This window comes from Lycorma delicatula, chromosome 3 (genome assembly GCF_047948215.1).
Source record: "Lycorma delicatula isolate Av1 chromosome 3, ASM4794821v1, whole genome shotgun sequence".
In the NCBI taxonomy this organism is placed as follows: domain Eukaryota; kingdom Metazoa; phylum Arthropoda; class Insecta; order Hemiptera; family Fulgoridae; genus Lycorma; species Lycorma delicatula.
Genome location: NC_134457.1, coordinates 126,624,363 through 126,642,446, shown reverse-complemented (window position 1 = coordinate 126,642,446; position 18,084 = coordinate 126,624,363). Strand labels below are relative to the sequence as shown.

Here is an 18,084-nt window from a genome sequence, read left to right as displayed (position 1 = left end):
TTGTGGATCCACGAATATTTCTTCATTAATTTTTGCAACACTAATTTTAAAAACTTCTGTTTTAAGTACATGAAACCAGGAGTATTGTCCATGGCCTTGATGAAATTCTTCATTAATCCTAGTTTGATATGTAACAGAGGTAGATACACATTTTTAGGATTACACAGTGGGTCATGTTTCACATTTTTCTGTTCAGGAATGAATTATTCGGGTTTAGACCATTGTTTTCTAATGAAATGGTTTTTTCTGTTCCTACTATCCCATTCGCACAAAAAAAAACAACAGTACTTTGTGTAACCAAGCTGCAGATCAAGAATAAGTGCAATTACCTTCAAATCACCACAAATATTCCACTCATACACTGCATATTGAAGCTTTTCCAATATAAATTTAAAGTTTTTATATGTATTTTTCATACTAGCAGAGTGAGCTACAAGTACTGATGGGAATTTATTGCCATTATGCAGAAGCACAACAGCTTTTAAACTAACTTTAGAGGAATCAATGAACAAACGCCATTCTGTTGAATTATCTTCATTAAAAAGTGTCTCCATAAGAGAAGAAATTCATTACAAAACACTTAGCCATTTTCTTCAGAAAAATAGTTTTTTGAAGAGGATTCCATCCTTTTAGCCGGGAAGTAAGCATTTCAGACTGTTTTTTTAGATAATTTTAAATCTCGTATGAGTTAGTTAAGATTTTCTTGAGTCAGTAAATGAGGCTCAGATAAACTGCTTTATTCAAATCTTGTATTACCAGAATATGTTTATTTTTCTTCTTACTTCCGTCAGACTCTGAGCTCTCTCCATCTAATGTTACATGTTCTGGAGGCTTTGGTATGGCCAATTCTTCGCAGTGTGAAACTGGTCTCATTGTGGATTGCAAGTTAGGGTACACCACTGTATGTTTTTTTTTGACGTAATCCCTTTAATGTTTGTTTAACAGTCAAAAGAATGATCTTTGGGTTCCCTTCAAATCATAGGGATAGCAAATAGAATGTGGCATGTGCCATTTTTCCATGCATTAAGAACCCTACAACACGATAAACAACAGATATGTGAGGCCCAGGCCCTTGTTTGGTATCCGACTTTACACCCAAAATAAAGTTCATAACACTTTTTTACTAATGGAGTAAGGTTTCGCCTTTGGGACTTGAGCGTCCCCTCACCACATGCATAAAAACAATTGCTAGGATGATTTAATAAAACTCTAGGCATTTTGTACCTAACGACTAATTAAAAGAAATAAAGTTGTAAATATGTAATATATAATAATTCAGACACGCAAAGCACTCACAATGATATGTTTACTAGTTCACTACTATCTCACAACTGGAATCGTTCTGATGAATGTGTGTTACATTAGATCACGCTTGTACATGTCTATACACGTCTGAACCTGCACAAAAGTAGCAACGCTACCTTTTAAGTTAGCTCATTTGGTTCCATCATATTTACAATACTTTAAAAGCTTTGATTTAACAATGGACGAATGGACGAAAAACGTTCTAAAATATTTAAAAAGATTAAAATTACGAAAACATAGTGGCTGATGGAGAAATTCCTAAAACATATTTGAAAACAAGATAAAAACTGCATTAAGTACATCTATTGGTACTCGTGAGACAAAATAATGTTGACCAGTGTAATCAAAGAAGGCAGTTTTCTTATAATTTAATGAAGTAATAAAATCAAATGGAAATGCATAATAAAATTTAATATATATTTAATTAATTATTACGCCTTTATTTAAATATAAAAAATAAGCGACGTTTATAAATCATATTTAAAAATTTGTTTAATCTAAACTAGTTTTTGTTAATTCTTGTCGCATTTTCTTGTCGCATTTTTGCGACAAGAATGCTATCCTATCTAATGTTATTACCGATGAAACTTTTCTCATAAAAATGAAAATTAAACTTACAAAATTTAACTGTCTATGAAATTCGTATTTGTAAATATTCCTTGATAAATTAACGACATATCCTGAACTTGTATTGTCTGATTTACGTTCTAAATTACACTACACACTTCGCATTTTTATTACAGCTCTGAACTAAGTTTGTAATCTTAGTATCTTGATTTTTATCTAAATTTCCTGATTAAATCTTTAAGAATTGTATTTCTAAGAAATGAAATATATTTTCTTAAATACTAATTCATCTTTGGACGTATAAAATAAAAATACTTGAAACTTTTTAAAATAAATAACTTTTCCATTTTTTCATTCTCATATTTATTTTATAAAGTGACAATCTTTTTCCAAAATAAATATCCTTCTTAATCTTCAATATTGGTGCTCTGCATCTCAGAATAATTTTTTTTTTTCTTATAATTTATAATTTCTTGAACGATATCAATGTAATCATGTATCGATAATCCAATTTTAAATCAAAGTTCCCCTCCCTCAAACTCGATATATCTTCCAAAAATAACAAAATACCGAATCAATCCCCAAATTCCCATTTCTTCCCCACGGAAGGTTTCAGGCTCAATTAAACTATATTGAAAGATTAAATTACCTGCTGAAATTAATTTTCATTTTTGTAACTTAATATATTTATTTTTTTTTTCAAAGTAAAATTTACAATCTGTCACACTATTACAAAAATCATTAATGAACATGATCAATACAATATCATGTAGAGAGGCTTCCATCGAAGTTCCTTAAACATTACATATTAATCACGGAGTTCGTTAGAACTTCGTCGGTAAGAGGCGACGAAGTCAACGAACTACGTTTACAGTTCTAAACATGACCTAACCTAACAGTGAAATGAAAATGGGGGAAAAAATAAGCGTGGAAACATTATATTTCAGTTCAGTTAGGTTAGTAATAAAGAATACTTTCAAAATATACATCAAATTTTCTAAGGCAACTTTTTTTTCCATTTGATGAACCGCGGGACTCGAATATGTCATTTTATTCATTTTTTTACGGTGACTACGAATCGCTCCGCTAGGTAGCAGCACTTCATAGTACTGCTATCTAGCGCTAGCTTTGGTAGTTTTTGCTATCTAGTAGTTTTTGTAGGTAGCGTACAAAAACTTAATAATGTACTGAAAATAATAAAATTTAAAACAAAATTTACTGCAGCATGTTTTAGTAATAAATGCTGTTATGTAAATGAAAGTACTGAAGATGAAAAATTTTTTTTAATCCCCATCACTTCTTTAAAAAAAATAAAAGTATCAGTTTACAAGAGATTATACTAGTTTTATAAAAAAGGGAAAAATACGGTATGAAGTGAATGATATGACTATCAAAAAAACAAATTGGCCGTGAAATTCAATTTGTTCTAGAAAGGCAATAAATTTTAATAATAAATCCATAAGATAACAATCAGTAATTCATAAAAAATAATCTAACAAAACGCAGTGATATCCAAAAAAATTACAATGAAATTGTAAACCGTGCGGTAAGAGTCTCGCAGATACAATTTCTTCCGTTCAAAGAACAAAAATTTCTGTAATATAAATAAAACTGTTTTTAACAAAACGATACTGATATCAAAAAAGTAACGACACTATATTCCTATTATCAAAATCTGTTATAATTTAGAATTTTATTTTAAAATATACATGGTAAATATATGTAATAGACAAATATATACAATAATAAATAATAAACAATGTTTAAGCGTTCTACATAATAAGCAAAAAATATAAAAATTTGTTGCAAAACTCTTACTGGCCCGATTTCATTTATGAAACGACGAATAATACATATCACATTTACAGAAATAATACAATTCTTATGATTATTCGTTGTTCAGTAAGCATCATACTACCTGAAAATAGGAATGGTAGTTACAATAAAACTAAGCCAGATAGTAGAATTCTGATTTCATATTTAAAATCAGCATGAACAATGCTGTATTATTCTCTCTCATTTAGCAAAATCATTATTGGTCATTGTAACTGACTGCACGCCATTAAATGTTCCACTCATATGTGAAACTCCGTCATTTCCTTGCCCAATAAGATAATTCAAGTTAACTCCGTAATTCTGTTTCCAAAAGTTTCCATAAACTTTGGCCAAATTTTTTCCTGTTGTATTAATCACAGGGACAAATTGTAATAATTGTTCACATATATTTAAACTATCACAGTCAACCTAGCGGACACATAAAGAAAATTGTTCAGTATTAGAAAAATCGCAAGTTTCATCACCCATTAACTGGAATATTGTGACTCATTGATGTTTTGCACAATACCACCTTGTACAATTATTTTATTGCAAACACTAATTATCTGGTTTTGGAATTTCCAACTTATATACGTTGCAGTCTTAGCACATTGTTGAAAATGTTTAATCAAATTTTGATCACTAGACTGACTCTACTGTTCTCAAGATAGCTCTAAAATTTCCTTCTTTAAACCTGAGTGCGTTAGGTAAAGAAAATTCTCCATAATCTTTGTGCTCTCTTAAGGGGATGCATTGTCGGTTACAAAGTATAATTTTTGTTATTGGTTCCAACGTTTTTCTATTTTCGGCAGCCTGTTGAGGATTATTTGTGACAGTCTGATCAAGTACAGATTTATTTTTTTTTACTTTTGATGTCTCGAAGATTTTCAAATGTTAAAATAGAATTTTTATGATACTGAGTTACTTGATGACTTTCTAAATATTGAAGAGCATGCTTCCAATTTTAATATCCATATTCTACTAAACACCCAGCAGATTGTAGCTTTGTTTCTCCCACTCCAGTAAACGGAAATAAAAAATAATATTTACAGTAAACGCTGTTGTCTATTGTCGAATATGTTAGCCAATTAAATTTTGAAAACCAGGAATATTGAAAGGGATTTCTTTTGTTTTTTGGATTTGTCGGAAATTAAAACTGAAGATTTGATTTCCAACACTTATAAAATAAATTCAGTTTTTCGTCTGAAGTCAAATATTTTGTTTTATATGATCCAATATCGTGTAAATGTTTTGGTATTTCGGCGTCGTTAGTTAATGACGTTAAAGGAGCTGAAGAAACAGTTACAGCTGCGACATTATCATCATCCTCTTTATTCGTTCTTTTGCAGAAACTAAAAATTGAACTTTGTTTTCTTTTATCTGCCACTATTAGGGATACCTAAAACATATTAGAAATTTGAATAGTATATTGTTCAATAATTTCTGTGGCGTTTTTATGTTTTATGTTATTATGTCTGTGGTGTGTTTTTGTGTTGTAACACTGTAAACTGATGAATTGTTAAATGTACATACTACAATGTAAGTAAACTACACTCCTAAAAGTACTAAGGAAAATTAACTCTGGGTAAAATTATAAACTGTTTGACGCTTGATAGCTTAAACCAAACAGAGATCTACAGTTCGTATTTTACAGCGTTGTCAGATCTGGTTTAAGGACTGTCATACAAAACATTAAATATTATCCTACATTGCTACAAAACTATCGTACGCCAAGTGATGGACTGATTTTGAGAAATCTTGTCATTACAAGATTTCTCAAAATCTTGTAATGATAATATTTCAGATTTCAATTATATTTAAACATTTTTTTATGAATTATTCTTGGGGGACTCAAGGCCCAGAAGCTCCCCATGGGTGCGCGCCTTATCGAGGTAGGCTCTCATTCAACTTGTATAACAGGACAGGCAGCCAGACCTTGTCGAAGGCCTACTGAACATCCAAGAAAGTAGACGATCAGTATTTTCTTCTAATCAAGGGACTTGCTGATAAACTCAACAAGTCTATGCGTTTGCTCAGTAGTAGAGTGACCACCTCGGAAGTCGAACTGATGATTAGGAATAACATGATCATGTTCAAGATTAGGTCACAGTCTCTGAAATATTAAATAAATAAAATATTAAAAAAATAAAATAAAGCTTCTCAAATATTTTAGACAAAATGAGGTAACAAACTTATTGGCCTTTACAAAGATATCCCATATCAGGTTTATCTGGTTTCAGGATCATAACCATTGGAAATATGAAACTTTCCACTCCGTTAGGAAGCACTTGGGACATAGGATGCCATTAAAGAGTTGTGTTATATACAGGATGGCTTTGAAAGGAAACATAAGTAGCATTTTGTTAGTAATTAAGTCAAAGCCTGGGGCCTTCTGTGAATCCTGCTCCTTCCACATTACTTTCAGAACCTGAAAATTACTTTCAGATGAAAGTAATTCATTAGAAGGAAAGTAATTTCCTTCCATTACTTTCAGATGAAAATGGCTTAACAGGAAGACTTAGAGGAATCGGGCTGCTGAAGAATACAAGAATTTCCTCTTCGCCAGCCCCTCGTATGTTAACTGGCTATAATGTTAACTTATTCTGAGTTATTATGTGGTATTAAACTTTATTTTAACTTTGGTTTTATTTTCTTGATAATTTCAAAAATGTTTTTGTCAAATATCTATTCGTTTATATAATAATTATTATTAAATAATTAATAATAAACAGTGGATACTGGTGTACTTTGGTGGCTGGGGTTCAATTAACCACACATCTCAGGAATTTTTGGCCTGAGTCTGCACAAAACTACACCTCATTTATATCATCATAATACTCCTCTTCTCATTGCAGGTCAGATATATTTTTTCTCATTGGGCCATTGGAGGGATTGTTTATTGTTTACTGTTTGAACAAATTGTAACGTATACATTAGAAATAATAATTATTTATTTATTTGTTCAGCAGAGCAGCTACTTAAGTCTTGGTCTCATTGCAATTGTACATTGAACACAAAACAAAAAAATAACAAATTACCACAAATCAATATAATTGTCAAGTTACGCAAATAGTTACTTGAGGCTTTTAATGAATAATTATTCATTTTATACAAAGAAGTCAACCCTCCCATTATACTCATTAGCAATATCTGTGCATCTTGCATTCGGAGACAAATCAGATTTTCACTCAATTACAAAAGTTTGAAATTTCTTATTTTCATACAAGGAACGCGCAGCACCAAGCCAGAGCAGCCATCAAACTATGAAAGTGCAACAAGTTAAAAAATTTCTTTGTCATTTAAGCAAGGATAGCCAAGTTGTCTGCAAACTTCATTAGATAAAACTTCAAAAATTGACTTCAAAATTTATTTACAAAACTTCATTAGTAAAATTGACAGGAAAATGGAATTTGCACAAGAGCCGGATAAATTTTTCTTTTACAACCTCGATCATTGCAGATGTAAAATCTCTGCCTCAGTTCCGCACTACTGTAAGGTACTCCAGATGACAACGTACCAACGATTTATACAGAGTGAGACAGGTGAATACCCCTCTAAAATTCCTTGCCAACCATCAAACGAGACCAAGAATACGTCTTGCCTTGCTGACCATCCCCTCAACATGCCTGACCATAGAAAGTTTTTGACCCAAAAGTTATGCCGAGACCAACTTGCAATTGTAACCGCATTAATAGTGTATTGGAAATATGAAGAGACTGTCTGTCTTGAGAACAACAAGATTTTTTTTTTGTCAATAATAATAGGCAGCAAGTTGGTTTGGGCCCAAGAATACACTGTACAGATATTATCCTGAAGTTTTAAATGATCAGCATGACTTCCAATAACAATATACAGTTTTAAGTCACCTGCGTACAGTAGAAAATTATCATCAATCACATGAGAAATTTCATTAATAAATAACAGGAATAACAGAGGGCCAAGGTTTGAGCCTTGAGGAACTTCCGAAGAAATAAAACAAGGCTGATAGAGCCACCAGAACATACTCTAAATATTCTGATATGCAGATAGGAGTCAAACCAACCAATGTAACTCATATCAAAGCCAAAATTTTATCATTTGTGTAGCAGTAGATGAAACGGCACTTTGTCGAAGGCTTTTTGCAGGTTAAAATAGATAATGTTGACTTACTTTCGTTGTTGAATGGAGGGGCCAGTAGTTGACAAAAAACCCGCTCATAATATTTAAATGACAATACTAGTAATATCAATATTCCAGTTGATGGCAATGTAATCCGAATGTACAAAGTTGTATTAATTTCAATTGACGAGGATTCTCCTATAGGTAAGAGTATAACGCCTGATAATGATATGAATAGTTGGGCTAAAGTGACTGGCAGAAAGAAAACAAGTGTCCGCCTTGAACTTGTAAGTGGTAATCAATCCTCTCGGATTAGGAAGCCAATATGGTTTAGTTGGTTCAGTCGATGACTGAACCAACTGGGTCGCAGTTGGTTCTAGTGGTACGGTAACAGATTTAGCTTCTCCAAAGAAGTGCCTTTTTGTATCCAGATTTGCTTCTACAGTTTCTTCACAGGATGTGCAAGGTCTACAAAATCACTAAATCTTCCATACGTAAAGTGTCGACGATTAAAATGAAATACAATCATATAAGTCGTTCCATATCGATGTACTTGATGTTGATTTTACAAGGTCATGAATCCAGTTATTTGGCCTAGTGGTATACTACTTGCGCCTTTTTATGGAAGGTTTAATGAGAAGTTATTGTGGAGAAGTATCTTGGAATGCCTACGGAGAATGGTTCTACTAAGGCTAATGACCCTTTCGGTATACTATCAGAATGTGAGGAGGTCGTCGGACTAAATGAGAAGAGTTTGCCTCAATGGCTTTTGAAGAGTTTTCTGTTGTTGGCCTAAAAAAACCTGGTTGTCAGACCAGCATGTAGATGTCGATTTCTTTCCTGATATCTAAACCATTTTTAGAGCAGACAGCCACTATGTTGGCTCGGCGGCTTGTGGTGGTGGTGGTGGTGGTTCTGTTATCGCTGTTGACAGTAGAATCAGTTGTTGTTGAAGACATGACTTGGAGCTTTTCAATGAAGTGGTATGGGTTGAAGTGCCACGTCCTGGTGAAAGGAGTCTCCTGATCTCTGTATTATACTTTCCTCAGATTTTACCGCATTGTATTGTTGAGAATTATTTTAAATTGTTATTGGTTGTTCTTGACGCCCTAAATTATGATGTTGATATAATGGGTGATTTCAATTCTGCAGGTGTTTTTTGGACAGACAGATCTTTTAACTGATACGTAAATTATTATTCTAAACAGAAAGCTAAATCTATCTTTTAGTTTGTTGATTTGGCAAAGTTAAATATTGTATGCAATGATAATCATGAATTTTTTGATAATCATTCTGCGCTTGACTTAGTTCTTACAAATTGTGTCCTGAACTTTAATTCTGATGTTTCTCCTTTGGTTCTGTCGGACTTGTATCATCCGCCGTTTATTAGTCTTATAAAGAATTTTGCATTTTTAAAATCAAATACTTCGAGAACTAAAAGAAATTTTTTAAAAGGAAATTACCTTCAACGTTTTACTTCCTTAAACGAAGTAAAGGAATTATTGTGATTGTGAAAAATATTTCGGTTTTCAGATTTTAACAGAAATATCCATTTTGACTAGTTTCGGGGTGATGTCTTTACGTACATATCTCGCATTTCAAAAACGATTAGCCGTAGGTTATTGAAATTTTTAATTTAGGACTGTTGTAACATCTAGCTGTGCATCTCCTTTTATGGTTGCAATCGACTGGACCAAAAGTGCCCAAAAAACCCAAAATCCAAAACATTTGGATTTTGAACTTTTTCTTAACTGAAGTAATGAGCCCTCATTAAAAACTTTTCAACAATATATTATAAGTGGTCCTTATTTTCATTAGTTCTAGAGTTATAGCCAAATGAAATTTTAATTAATGAAATATTTGGATCTTATAAGGGGAAGGCACATCGGTTCGAATGAGACGTCATCTTTTTTTTAACTTTTTTTTTAATTTAAATTTATTGATTTATTTATATTAATTATCAACCTCTGATTGTAAAAAAAATTACGATAAATAATAATTTATTAATAACTATAAAAAAAATTATGAAAAATATCAGAAGTTAATGAAATAAAATTTATATAATTGTATGTACTTTTTTAATTTATAAAAATGTGAATTCCTTGTGATATCATATGATATCTATACTCAGATTTTTTTAAATTTATATTATATAATTTAATAGTAAAGTTGGAAGATGAGTGAAGGATAACGGCAAAATAACACGAAAACTTCCCCGAATAGATAATCTAATAGTCGATTTATTAAATAATATGTCTAATTATCTGGTTTTTATAAGTTCTTTTCTGGGCTTAATTATAAGGGATTAACGACATTTAATGATGAATGTCCTTTCTGATGTATAGCTACAATAGTGAGTATGGTATAAACATTATATCTTGTAATAATTTTTTTATTCATAATTCCATACTTTTTTCTACAAATTACTAAACAAGCAACATTAAATATGTCATTAAAACTTTTTTTATCGTGTTTGTTGATATCCAAATTAAACTGATTTTTCTATAATGTAGTAATAAAGAAATATAATTACAGGTATATTTTAAACTATTAAACACTAATTATATTTATTAATGAAATTTAAGGATTAGTTAGTTGTAGAAGAAATATATTTCTGTAGTAAGTAGATTGGATTCATTAAATAACTAAATACTAATTTCATCACAATTTCTTGCAAATTATAGCCGTCTATTTTCAGAAAAGAGAAAACAATATTGGGGTAATCAAATCGGTATTTAAATTCAGATAGATGACATGTTGTTTTTGGTTTATTGTGATGGATATTAATTTGTTCAAATTCACGCTCTTGTATAAACGGTTCAATACCGGGCTGATACTGGAAGTTGAGGTATGGAACTCTTAGTATAACGATGAAGGAAACATGCGTAACAGCAGTAGTAATAAGAATGCTACGGTAGTTTGTGTAATCTTTATAGTGGAGTTAGGTTCAGCGGCAGCTTATTCAAGGAAATGTATTGTGTGACGTCAGAACCACCTCTGTTATCTCTCATTAGCATTACATTTCTATTTACATGAATATCTGAGATCGGACGGTTAATAATATCTATTATGCGATAACGTGATGTTATGCCCCTCCAATCTCATGTTACTTCTGTCTCTATCTTAGTTATTTTATTATCTTTTGACCTGGTCACGGTTCTTTGATAGGACAATTATTAATCAGCGTACTTCATAACAATATTCTAACAGTCGTTAATTTTCAGTTTAACTAATACTGTAAAATATGTAAATCGTTTATAATAGTTTCATGAAAATTCGATTATCTATATCAAATAATACGGTAAGATGGTTTCTAGTATACAGTATTTAATATTTAGAATAAAAAAGTTACGATCATGTAATACTAATTTTATTTTCATTTACATTTAAATTTTGCCTATAGGTTTACGATCTTTGCCTTACGTTCTAAAACATGGTTCAAAAAAAAATTCTAAATGAATGCATCTATGGTCACAATTCCGTTACCGTATTAAAAAATAACATAATTCCATATTATTTTATATATAATTATCATTTTTAAATCAGTTTACAAAAATATTATTTAAAATCTAAAAACTGCCGGTCTGCGTGACGCGAGTGGTAACGTCTCGACTTTTCATCCAGAGGTCCCGGGTTCGAATCCAAGTCAGGCATGGCATTTTCACACACGCTACACATCATTCATCTCCATCCTCTGAAGAATGCTTAACGGTGGATCCGGAGGTTAAAAAATTCTAAAACTAAATAACAATTACGATTGTCACACAATCATCATCTGCAGAAAACTTGGAAATTGAGGAAAGAGATACATCTGTAAAAATATAAGTAAATAATTCATGAAAGAATAATTAATTGTAATAAAAATTAGTAATTCCCAGATAAATTGTTGTTAAGACAGTTTTGGTAGAGATGGCGGTTTTAAAGGTATGGTTTTTGGCACTTGGTTGGCAAAATTGACACTTTTTGTTGAAATGGCCCGAAGCAGTTACGTTTCCCTCTTATTTTAAAAACACTATAATAAAATCCCTATTGAAAAGGAATAGTAATAGTCCCAAGAAGAATAATAATTCTAGAAATTCTTCCCAATCAAAATAATCTTTTCTAAATCGAATAATTAATTCTACGATGCATACAAGTATTCCAATTGTATTGTTAAATTAATGATAATAGTGTCTTTTAATCTGTATGTTTATAGATATTGATTTTTTATGGTAGATGTTTTGGCAAAGATTGTTTGCTATTGTCAATTTTCTCTATCTTCCTTACAACGCAAATTAAAAAAAAAAATTCCTTTAGTCTCATGTATTTAAATTTCTCAACTTTATTGTTTTTCAGTTTCTTATTTAATTGTTTTGGGACATTTTTAGTATTTGTAATAAATGCAGTTTTTCAAAAAATATTTGTAAGCCTGTTTTTCTTGCAATTTAAGCCAGTTTTTAAATTTGGGTCATCTATGCAGGTATCCCTGTTAATCTTTTTAAATTTAAAGTCAATGCTTGCGACACATTTTCTATCCCTAGATTTATATTTATATTCTATTTCGTGCTTTGATTTATTTTTTTTTAATGTTGGTACCTATAAATCTTTTTAAATATATTTCTCATTTGTTTACTCCACGTTTTAAACACTGTCCAGTTGGTTTGTGTTGCTTTCGAAAACTCTTATACAAATAAAGAATACTGTTACTCACAATTGTCGCCGTTTAATTTGCAATAAACTAAACTTGTAATTTTATAACTGTTTTCACTAAAAAAATTGAATTTAGTGACTTTATTATTAAGGAAAATATTACTTAAAAACGTCGTAAACTGTTGTTTGTTCATTTTATTAGTTCAAATAACACTGAATAACAGCTTATCTGGTTGTTAATGAAGCATCCGTTTTGTAAAATACATTAACATTTTCAAACTGGAACATTTTTTTTTAAATTACAAGTAAAGAAGATTTCAATAATAACAACCAAATGAGGATTCATCAATCCAAATATTTATATAAGGTCTGTACAATAATAACCATATGAAAATTCATAAATGCATTTCTGTTCTAAGTTTATAATTTTGTTGATCATCAGTCTCATACAGTTTTAAAAATACTTTCATTCGAATGAAAGTGTTTTTTGAATTGATTACTATTCAAAAAAGGTGAATTATTGTAGATATTACCATAAATAAAAATGCAATATACTTTAAAAATACTATATCTATATGTCTAATTCACCATAAAAGTGCATAAGCAATGTATAAATTTATAGCGCCTTATAAATTAACATCAAATAGGAAATATGGAGAAATAATTCGAGGGAGTAAATTTTAATAAAAGTTTATTGTAAAAATAATAATAAATTAATAACAATAATATTATTAAAATACAAGAATTTAATTTTTAGCCTCCTAAAGGAACTGAAAACGAAACTCCGCCTCCTCTGTCGTGTTTTGGTCCTGGGAGGTTACCAGAGTTTCTTTGGTAGAAAGCGTTAGCATCCAATTTTGCACCACTCCTTCCTTGCCATAAATTGTAATTGTACTCCCCTCTTAGAGTATTACCTTTACCGGGAATATGTCCTCCTTGTAGGACAAAACTTCCTTTCTCCTCCGGTGATCTCCTTTCTCTTAAAACCTATAATGTGGAAAACCGTATTAAAATGCAATAATAATAGAATAGTTCAATTTACGAGTGTACATTACATTTTAAATGTAAAAGCACTTGGATGTTTGTACAATCCCTTAAGTATTTCTATTTAAAATTATTAGAAATAAATACTTCACTTTTCCTAAGAAAAAAATTAGCACAACTCGAAAATAATATTAAATAGCGTATTAAAATTTTACTAAAAAATTTTTAAACTTTGAAGTTGTGAAGTTTAAAAACGTAAGAAAAAACCATTGCCTTTTTATATGTAAATGATTATTTATTCGAAATATGCAACAATAATAAAAATAGTGCATGTCAAAATATACCATTTTACATCGCCATTATGGCCCTGTAAAATATTTAAATTAAAATGGTTTTAAATTGAAGTTGACCGCTTGATTTTGTTCTTAATGTTGATAAATTTCTTTTAGATATGTGATGATTCCAGTATGTTGAATAAATATTTATTTCAGCTGCTTTAAAAAACTATAACTAGTAATTATTAAGTACTGATTTTCTTACGTAATATGCAATATGAAACTGCTATAATCGTCTGTTTGATTACAATTTTGTATTTATATACAGCAAAGAATATATCAATTTAATATATACTTTAATTGTATTTTTGAAATGAGTTTTAGCGATACGGCGATACGATACAAAACTTGAAAGGTACTTAAAGGTTTTTAAAAAATAATATCCTCAATTTAATAATTTTATAATCAAATTTGATGAGTACACCTTTTATATATGAAAATATACAAATAGGCTGTAAAGATTTTTTAGTCAACAGAAAAATTTATGCACTTGTATAATCTACAATACTGCAATAAAATAATAACAATATCTGTTGCAAATAATATTTGAAACAGATAATTAAATGATTTTCAATAGTTAAATTGAAAACAGATTTTGGTTAAAAAACTGAATTTAAAAAAGCAACTTTTTCATTAATATAACAAAATTGTAATCTTTTTTTTAATGAGAATCTACTAAAACCCATTTTTATATGAAATATAAAAATGTACAACCTTGAAATTTCTGTGGTAGTCATTTGTTTTGATTAAAAAAATCATAATAAATTAAGTGATCAATTTAGGTATAATAATTTGTTGTAGACGGACAATTATTTTTTCTTAATATTAACAAACTTTAGATGTATTTAAAGCGGCGGAGGTGCTGCGCACTCCCGGTGCATGGGTTGATGTTTGGGCAACCTGGAATTATTACATTTTATTCATTTGTAATTTATGAATACATATAAATCCTTACATAAATCCTTTTCTATATCTTGTAACAGAAGAACATACAAAAATAAATTAATTTGGATTTTAAATAAGAATTCTACTCAGCCTCCACTCAGATTTTTCCTCACGCAAAATCCTATAATAACTCAGTGAATTTTTTATTTATACAAAATATTTTTGCATTTTAAATTAAGCTACTATTGTTATATTTTCATATATAATAATTACTCCTTTTTGTTGCGCTAATCTGTTTACTGCTCAACGATATTTGTATCCGTTTAGTGACTTTCTATTTTCCGTATTTTAACCAAACAAGTACATTTTTTTAAATATTTCTGCTGCTGCTTTGCAATAGTCACTGACTGAATAAATGAAAAGAACAATTTTTAGTCGAAATTTGAAAATTTTATTACAAATAATAAGGGATAAATGAAAATTACTATGTATTTTTAATCTTGAACTCTCTTGATAGTAATAATTCTTTATTTGAATATAAAAAATTAAACATATCCGCTAAAATTTGTAATATTATGTATAAAATATTTGATCTTACAGTTTCAAGTGTATCTTCAGTTTCATACGGTAGTTGTTCTTCGTATAATGGTATAGCTGTTGATAATGTTGAAATGATGCATACTAATAATGCTGCAGTGAATATTACCAACTTCATCTTAACCTTGATTAAAAATTAATGATAAAAGAAATTAATTTACAAAATTACACATTATTAAATTAAGAAATTAAATAATTTTTAAGCTTAATTTTTGAAAAGGAAAATTATACAAAATACATTTTAATAATTATGTTTTTATTGTCATTGTTATTGTTATGGTAAATAATTTAGCATTTTTTTACATTCTATTAATACAACGTGATTGTTTATTTTATGACATTATTAACGTTCCTAAATTTTAATAGGAGACTAAAAAGAATTAAGACCGCGTAACAACGCAGAAATAAATAGGTAAAACTACACATTTACAATTCTTTACGACTCCAGGAGAACGAAATAAATGCAATATTTAGGCTATATAGCGTTATTATTTATAAAATAATTCAAAAGTCGAGGCTTCTCACAAATTTTGTTTTTCATATTTATTAAGTTTATTAATGTTTTTAATGTTAAATTTAATATTTTATCGTAATATATTGTACATATACATTTTATAATAGTGTAAGTATATTTATCCTCATATTTTTAACAGATTCGGTAACACATCGAAGATTAGGCTTAGTAGTTTTAAAATATACCTATTCCAGATATATATTCGATATACATATTATTTATATATCTTATTTTTAAACACTGTTATTTTTATTTCATTATTCAAAATTTATCTGAACTACAATCGATATAATTTTGAATAATCAAACATAAAAAAAGATAAATAAAAACGGTTATAAAGCGTAATAATTTGAATTAATTTACACCACATCAAGGTCGGGTATTTACCATAGAACTTGACATTACCCTGTGGTTGTTTCTCGCAATATTTATTTATTTTCAACGAACAAACAGTTCGTTATTTTAAATTCCATATGAATGTGTATGAAAATTTTTTGTCTCGGATTTCGATTTTGGATTCAGATTAAGCATTGTTAAAGGATTAAAAAAAAACACACGAATGGCCGCAACTGGGAACGTTGAGTTCACCTCAAAATGAATTCAGAATTAAAATGTTATAATAATCATTACGCAATAACAGTATAAGCTATAAAACTGTATCAAGTGCACTAAAGGTTTACTAAAATGCATAAAATATATATATCAAACATAAGACCCTAAATTGGCGGAAAAATTAAAAAATGTGTAATATGAGAATACCGTTTCAAAGCATGTAATATGAAAACTAAAAAAATCATATAATATCTAATAATCTGAGTTAATTAGAAGTTAGAGATAATAACTTTGTTAGAAATGAATTAATAACTGAGAGAACAGTAATAACATTAAGAATATTCGTTTGGAAAAGTCTTACTAAACGTTTCATTGATTGTTTTTTTTTTGTATTTTCCTTTTAACTAGGTTTCCTACTTATTAAATTAATAAAATTAAAGTTTGAATAAGTAATAAAACAATATATTACATTCTATTTTATGTCTCAAATAATTGTTTATTTGGTCAGTAATTATTTAGTTTTTTAATACTAGTCAACAAATAAAAAATTATATTTTTTGTACTTACAAAGAGATTTACAGATGATACACAGATTATTCAATGAATAAAATAATACTGATCCACTCAAAATAAAGTTGTAATGATAATAAAGGGTTCAGTGCAGCCATTAATATACAAAACCAGACGCCTAACAGTGATTCCCCGCCATGCGCTTACCTCAGATCAGCGATCTCCGTCACAATACAGCATTGTTTGTTATCGTGTGTTATTCCCGCAAACAGTTATAATTAACATAATTACCATGTTATCGTCTCATTACTAGAAATTTATCAAAAATATCACAGAAAGAAAATACTTCCAAGTATTTTTTGCCATTATTTTCATCACCGATGTATAAAAAACAAAAATTAAATTAAGTAATGTAGAAAGAGATTTATCGTTTTAATGCGTAATGTACTCTGTGAATGATGGGTTATTCCCAGTCTTTGAACAGTAATCACAGTACGTTCTTATACGAAGGCCTTTTGATAATAATCAAAGAAAACAGTTTTATTACTATTTAACGAAGTAATAAAATCACAGATGAAAAAATTGAATAAAATTCCATATATATCATTAATTATTACGCCTTTATTTAAATATAAAAAATAAAAGGATATTTACAAATCATATAATATATTTAAAAAGTTCTTAATCTAAACTCTTTCTTGTTAAATATTGCCACATTTTTATTTATAGCTATCCTACTGTAATATTATTACAGACGAAACTAACCTCGTAAAAATCAAAACAAAATTATAACATATTCTTTTATTATGATATTTAACGGTATATGGAAGTCGTCCCTCTAAATATTCCTTGATAAATTAACTTCATTTCCTGGACTGGTATTTCCTGATATACGTCCCAAATTACATTACACAATTCAGTTTTTTATTACAGTTCTGAAATAAATTTTTAAATATGCTTTGTTTGATTTTTTATCAAATTTTTCTGAATATTTTTATTGGGTGATAATTTGTGGATTTGTAAGGATTGTATATCTAAGAAAAAATATATTTTCATAAATATTAATTTAACTTAGGACGTTTAAAATAGAAATAATTGAAAGTTTTTTGATTAACTGAATGTTTTACTTTCTCGTTTTCATATTTATTTCACGAGTTAAAGAATATTTTCTCAAAATAAATATCTTTATTGATCTTCAATATTTCAGCTGCATTTTCGAGTAAAAATTTTATCTCTATTTTTGTAAGTCTATAGTTTCTAGAACGGTATCAAATATTATTAATTCACATATCG

The 18,084-nt window shown here is 29.1% G+C and overlaps 1 protein-coding gene and 1 long non-coding RNA gene across 2 annotated transcripts in view; one reads left to right on the top strand and one right to left on the bottom strand.

Moving 5' to 3' along the window:
* Nucleotides 1-10,960: 10,960 nt before the first annotated feature.
* Nucleotides 10,961-18,084, top strand: part of LOC142321983 (uncharacterized) — a 30,255-nt gene continuing 23,131 nt past the window's right edge. The window contains exon 1 of the long non-coding RNA XR_012755750.1: nt 10,961-11,086. This is a non-coding gene — a long non-coding RNA (uncharacterized LOC142321983). The remainder of the gene's footprint in view (nt 11,087-18,084) is intronic.
* On the bottom strand, nt 13,089-17,004 carry LOC142321980 (uncharacterized). Its single transcript, XM_075360546.1, has 3 exons — nt 16,849-17,004; nt 15,217-15,339; nt 13,089-13,401 (listed from the first exon to the last, which is right to left on the bottom strand). The coding sequence occupies exons 2-3, from the start codon at nt 15,331-15,333 to the stop codon at nt 13,168-13,170; spliced, it is 351 nt and encodes a 116-aa protein (XP_075216661.1). The 5' UTR covers nt 15,334-15,339; nt 16,849-17,004; the 3' UTR covers nt 13,089-13,167.

Bases quoted from the DNA above. Each gene is read 5' to 3' on its own strand.
- LOC142321980 (XM_075360546.1), bottom strand. From the start codon at position 15,333: ATGAAGTTGGTAATATTCACTGCAGCATTATTAGTATGCATCATTTCA. The intron at 13,402-15,216 runs GTAAGATCAAAT...TCCACATTATAG, and splicing joins CTGAAGATACACTTGAAACT to GTTTTAAGAGAAAGGAGATC.